The 5934-nt window shown below is 47.4% G+C and overlaps 1 protein-coding gene across 2 annotated transcripts in view; it reads right to left on the minus strand.

Annotated features, from left to right (window-relative positions):
* The window catches only part of kcnk2a (potassium channel, subfamily K, member 2a), a gene marked incomplete at its 3' end in the record, with an annotated part of 18408 nt that extends 12677 nt beyond the window's left edge, over positions 1-5731 (minus strand). The window contains exons 1-2 of one of the 2 annotated variants that reach the window (XM_080849906.1): positions 5417-5731; positions 1534-1651 (exon numbers count right to left, since the gene is read on the minus strand). In XM_080849906.1, coding sequence (XP_080706032.1) covers positions 1534-1651; positions 5417-5605 — 307 coding nt within the window. In that variant the 5' untranslated portion in view covers positions 5606-5731. The remainder of the gene's footprint in view (positions 1-1533; positions 1652-5416) is intronic. The other variant, XM_080849905.1, reaches the window with a different exon arrangement.
* Positions 5732-5934: the final 203 nt, after the last annotated feature.

Raw genomic sequence — 5934 nt, forward strand, 5'->3', positions numbered from 1 at the left:
TGTCTGGTCAGCCCAGTACCCACATCAAGGTAATTCAGTGTTATCACGAAATGATGCAAGGCCCTTTTGATCTGTGGCGTGGAATTCGCCCACCATGCCACTGATGCTGCCCATGCCACGCATGAGTCTCTTGAAGGGAGCTGCAGTTTCCACTCTATGCACAGTGCAGCTGAGAGAGGCCGTGAAACTGGACAGCTGACCCTCTTTCTGCACGCTTGGCTTGGCATGCTCTGGCCTGGCCTGGACATGACCATCAAAACACCCTCACCCCAGGCAACTACAGGCGTGACTTCACCCGTCCGCCATTTTGGCTCTTTTCAATTAGCAGATGAGAACCAGAGCGTACCTTGTGCACAGGTGGTAACTATATACTGCTGCATTCAGCTCCAAAAGGCTGGCACGGTAATAGCTGAATGATGATCAGCATGAGAGTAAAAAGAGAGAGTGGAACTGTGTTCATCATGAAAACACTGTTTTTCCCCCAAGCCAGGGATCTAAGGAGTGGAGAGGAGAGGAGGGCTATCGAATCACAAGTGGCTCTGTGTGTTTCACACGGATCGAACACTGAGCAAAACAAAACCAAAAAAACAAGAAGACACCACTCAAAGCCACTCAAGTCAGACATCTTTTTCACAGTGATAAACAGAGGTTGCATTCTTGGCCTTGTCTGAGCCTGCTAAATTGAATCTCACACCCAATAGAGATTGTCATAGATTGCCCACTGCTCCTAGGGGATATGGGGCTCAGCAGGGGTTGAGTGGTTGAGGGGTTGAGGGGTTGAGTGGTTGAGGGGTTGAGGGGTTGAGTGGTTGAGTGGTTGAGGGCCTGAGGGGTTGAGTGGTTGAGGGGTTGAGGGGTTGAGTGGTTAAGTGGTTGAGGGGTTGAGTGGTTGAGTGGTTGAGTGGTTGAGTGGTTGAGTGGTTGAGGGGTTGAGTGGTTGAGGGCCTGAGGGCCTGAGGGGTTGAGTGGTTGAGGGGTTGAGTGGTTAAGTGGTTGAGGGGTTGAGTGGTTGAGTGGTTGAGTGGTTGAGGGGTTGAGGGGTTGAGTGGTTGAGTGGGTGAGGGCCTGAGGGGTTGAGTGGTTGAGGGGTTGAGTTGTTGAGGGGTTGAGTGGTTGAGGGGTTGAGTGGTTGAGGGGTTGAGTGGTTAAGTGGTTGAGGGGTTGAGTGGTTGAGTGGTTGAGTGGTTGAGGGGTTGAGGGGTTGAGTGGTTGAGGGGTTGAGTGGTTGAGTGGTTGAGGGGTTGAGTGGTTGAGGGGTTGAGGGTTTGAGGGCATGAGGGGTTGAGGGGTTGAGTGGTTGAGTGGTTGAGTGGTTGAGGGGTTGAGGGGTTGAGGGCATGAGGGGTTGAGGGGTTGAGGGGTTGAGGGCCTGAGGGGTTGAGGGCATGAGGGGTTGAGGGGTTAAGGGATTGAGGGCCTGAGGGGTTGAGGGCCTGAGGGGTTGAGGGGTTGAGGGGTTGAGGGCCTGAGGGGTTGAGGGCCTGAGGGGTTGAGTGGTTGAGGGGTTGAGGGGTTGAGGGGCTGCGTTCTTACCAATGGTGGTGATGACGGTCCCGGCGAAGAAGAAGGAGCTGCCCAGGTCCCACAGACTGGACTCGTTGGAGGGGATGCCTGACGGGTTTACACCTGCTCTCATCGCTGACACCACTTGCTGTGGGAGAAAAGAAAAACAACCGAGTTTATCAACATGAGAGCGAGAAAGAGAAAGAGAGGAAGGGAGGGATTATACTGTTTAAGTTAAATCCCCTAGATATCTGCCAAATCTCACACAAAATAAACCACACATTATTTACTCTAATGTCATCTTCACCACTATGTTACAGGAATGATAAGAAACAGGAAAAAGTAATTTAAAGCTACTTCGCTTTGAGCAAAAGTGACTCAGACTAAAGGGTCATGTTTTGTTGTAGAGCAGAAGCATTATGCGTCCACTCATCTAAACCACAAACCCAAATCACACGCCACAAGCAGAGCTAAGCAAACACTGCCCTGCTGCTCTGTGAATGATAGTGATTTTCTTCTTCGCTGCTCTGCTGCCTTGTAAGAAAATGGAGACAGTGGGGAGATGGAGTGATAGACCGAAACACAATGAAACGGAGAGAAAGGGCAAAAAATAGAGACAGACAAGAGAGAGAGGAAAGGGGGGGATGTGATTTTTATCAGTTAACCACAGCACCTCGTTTATCCACTAGGACAGAGGAACGGGGTGTGCACAGGGACCGCATCCAAGTGCGGCCCTAATTGCATTGGGCTTCAGACTGGTCACTGTCAAATCCTGCTTCCTCTTTCATCCCCATGCTGCAAGGCTGGGGTGAGTGACCATTCATTATGGACCACTGCCGTCACCTCTGGTTTCTGTTAGTAAACTCATAGCTGGACCCAATTAGATCAATTACCAGGCTAGCGTAACATTCATTTTCATGCCTCCAAAGCTCTTCAATGTCCCACTGTCTAAAAATATCATCACTTCAGGAAGTAGAACCTGACGGTCATTGTCTGCTGGAGGACCTGAGGTGCATGACTTATGTCTTTCTATAGAATGGTCATGAGCAATTCAATTTATTTACGTCATGGTCATAGAATGCATCCCAAGTGCAATCTCAGACGAAGGGGGGTGGGGGGTGTGGGGGGGGGGGGGGGGGGGGGGGGTAGCTAGCTAGCCTGACATCACAGGCCTCTCAATTGCTGCACAGGGCTATTAGGAGCTTAAAGCTGCAAAGCTGAACAACCTGGTGCTCTCCATGGTCCTTAAGTCACCGGCTTTCCTTCAGCTGCAAGTGAAGGCAACTTAAATATGTATGACATGTATGCACTGCGTCATGGAACTCAGATGAACTTTAACCACATTTACATGAGAGAGTTAATACAGTCTACTGCAGCTGTATGACTTGAAGTAGGGAGTGTTTTTTGAAGTAGAATCAGACATTGCATTTGACTTGATTCTGGTTCTAAATGGAGACTTTGGCTTTGTTTCACAGAAGCGTGCCATAAATAAAACACACAAACACATGCTCGCAAAGTGACTGCACTAAAATAGCCCCACATAAAAGTGCCACCTGAACAGTAGGAGGCGCTACACTGCGTTGCCGTTGTGTTGCCGCCATGTGTGTAGACGACCACAAACATCTATACATGACAAGACACTCCAACACAGCCCCAACCCCGGACGCTGCACCCAGCCCATCCAAGCCCAGCCCCCTGGTCTCCCTGACCTAGATACAGCGCAGGCAGGAGGACCCAGAGTGGCTGTGCAGCTGCGCAGTGCCCCTCCCTCTCCAGCTGCAGGACAGCCCAGCCAGCGAGCCTGGCAGAGGAGGGAGAGGAGGTGGGAGGAGGTGGGAGGGGATCGTTAGGGTGCTGTCTAGAGTCTAAGTGAAGTTAACGCCTTTGTCATTATAGCTATGAAGAAAGGTGTGCAGTGCATTGGTATGTGAGAGGACACACATAAGTGTGTGTACATACACACACACACACACACATGCACGCACACAAACGTGCAGAGGTTCTGGCACATATGCTATAGACAAACACACACCGTCCCTCTTTTACACACATATAGGCCATATTGGCACATTTCATGGAGAATTGGGCTCTAATGAGGGCCTGTTTGGTGTCTCTCTCCCTTCTCTATGCTTGGGTAATGACATTTAATGACAAAAATAGAGCTCTAAGAAAGTTCATGTTCTTATACTTTAATTACCCCATTTTTCGTGTTGGGTGAATATTAGACAGCCCCTGGGTCTTAAATACTAATTAATGACTGTTTAATGGTGTCGCAGATTGAAGCTGATTCTAGAATGGATCCCCATCGAATCAAGGCCAGAGCTGAGCCACAGTCAACTGCTATTGGAGGTGGATCATTATCTCCATAGTCTGACAGGGGAAGACACTGCAATGTCAGTATTCCACATGTTACAGTAAACCTGCTTCTTACAGACTAGAACCATAACTCGTTTTCCTGTCACAGGACGCATATCTGGAGTTGCTATTTTAATTGAAAAAAACTGAAGTGGACACAGAAGTGTAGGCGCCAGCATAAAGCAGAGAAACTTAACTGAGAACTGAAACTTAACAGTCTCTGCTTTGTAAAGATAATGCTATTCTTTTTTACATCACAGCACACACATTCTCGGCAGGCAAAAAAAGGAATTATAACAATCCATAGAAGCCTCCTCATTCACTCCTCCAGGCTCTGTGCCTGCTGGCAGCCCAAAGCGCCACACTCCTCTTGGGCAGACCGGCTGGGTGGTGGTGAAGCAAGGGTGGGGGCATTTTAATTACCCCTCACACCAACAACCCCCCGCCCCTTCTAAACACTCTCCCTTCCATCTCACCTCCCGAAAGTGGAAAACAGGGACGGGCTCTTAGATTCGGCAGTGACTGGATTTCACAAAGAATCGGTGAGAATAATAATAAAGTTGATAAACAACAGCTCCCCTAGCCTGAGCCTGAGGCTGGAGTGGCACTGTCACAGGGCAGCTTACAGCAGCAGACACCTGTGAGCTCACAGGGGGAGCAGTCCTGCTCCAGGCTTGGGAGAGCTGTAGAACTTTTGCAAGCATGGCTATAGTATTCCTGTTGAGAGTTCATACATTTGCTGTGCTGGAACTACTTGACAGACACTTTTCAGTCATGCCATGTCCTGCTTATGAAAAAAGTTGTTTATGTAACCATTATGAGGGTATTTGGTTTCACCTATACAGCAATGAATTGCTGTCTTTTATGGTCTCTTCTTCTTGTGCCTCTATGTGATGCTCTATGCACCGTTGAAGGGGAGTTTTGTTAAAATATATATATATTAAACTCACCCTTTCTGTTCTCACATCACCAAGGGGAAGGGGAAAGCGCAAATTAATTATAAACATGAAGACCTGCTTCTGCTTCCTTTTCTATGCAAAGGGCCTAATCTTTCAGAAGAGTTCAAAATGAGTTTATATAATGCCCTCACATAGTTCCAACAGAAGCTCCATAAAGATTCAATTTAATTTCAATTGATCTTCTTAACCTGAAGGTTTCTAAAGGTTTCTCCCAGGTAATTCTTTATGCACTGGTAAGGAACCTTGGTCATTGATGAACCTTTTCAATAGCGCTGTTTTCCGGGTGATAAAGTTTAATGTAATTCAAAAGACGTTTGCATAAGTGTACTAAATGTAAGAAAAAAGGTATTTTGTCTTTAAACTCAGGTCAGGGAAGGTGGCTCATATAGTCTAACATATGTGTGCTGTCATTTGAACTAAATAAGTGTTTTCAGCAACCAACTTTCATTAGTAACTCTACTCTGCTCTGCTCTTCTATATTCTACTCTACTCATGCTGTGTGAGCAGCTCCCTATTTCTAGTTGAAAAGGAAATGACTTGATTTAACTTTTTAAAATAATGAATGAAGACCCCCCCACCCAAAGAAACAAGCCATGCACCTTTACAAGTCTCTCCAGCTCTGTGGAGTTTACACAGGAGTGGTTGGCCAGAAACTCCAGCTTCTCTTTCAAGATGGCATACTTCTGGGAGCTCTCATAAGGCTTCTCCAGGGCCTTGAAGACGGTGGCGCCGATGATCAGGTAGAGGACCACCAGGAAGAAGACGACGGATACTGTCTTCCATTTCATGACCGAACCCAAGGTGTCGCAGTCGTCACTTGAATTCAAAACGATGGGCTTCGCGGAGAAGGACAGGCGTGGCTTGGTGTTGTGAGTGGCTGATTTGGGATCCAGAAGATCGGGTGCAGCCACTGGAAGAACACAGATCAGACTTCTTGGCAGTGGTAGGACAGAGGATAGGAACACTGGTTACATTGTACTTCAGCCCTCTGTCATTTTGAAGCTGTTATGATTAGTTACTGATAATGAATATGTTCAAGACATGGTTATGTCAGTCTTGTGATAAAGTGTTGCTGAAACATTTTGGCAATAACAAGAAATATTCTGTATTCCATAAT

The sequence above is a fragment of the Sprattus sprattus genome (assembly GCF_963457725.1).
Source record: "Sprattus sprattus genome assembly, chromosome: 13".
In the NCBI taxonomy this organism is placed as follows: Eukaryota; Metazoa; Chordata; class Actinopteri; order Clupeiformes; family Clupeidae; genus Sprattus; species Sprattus sprattus.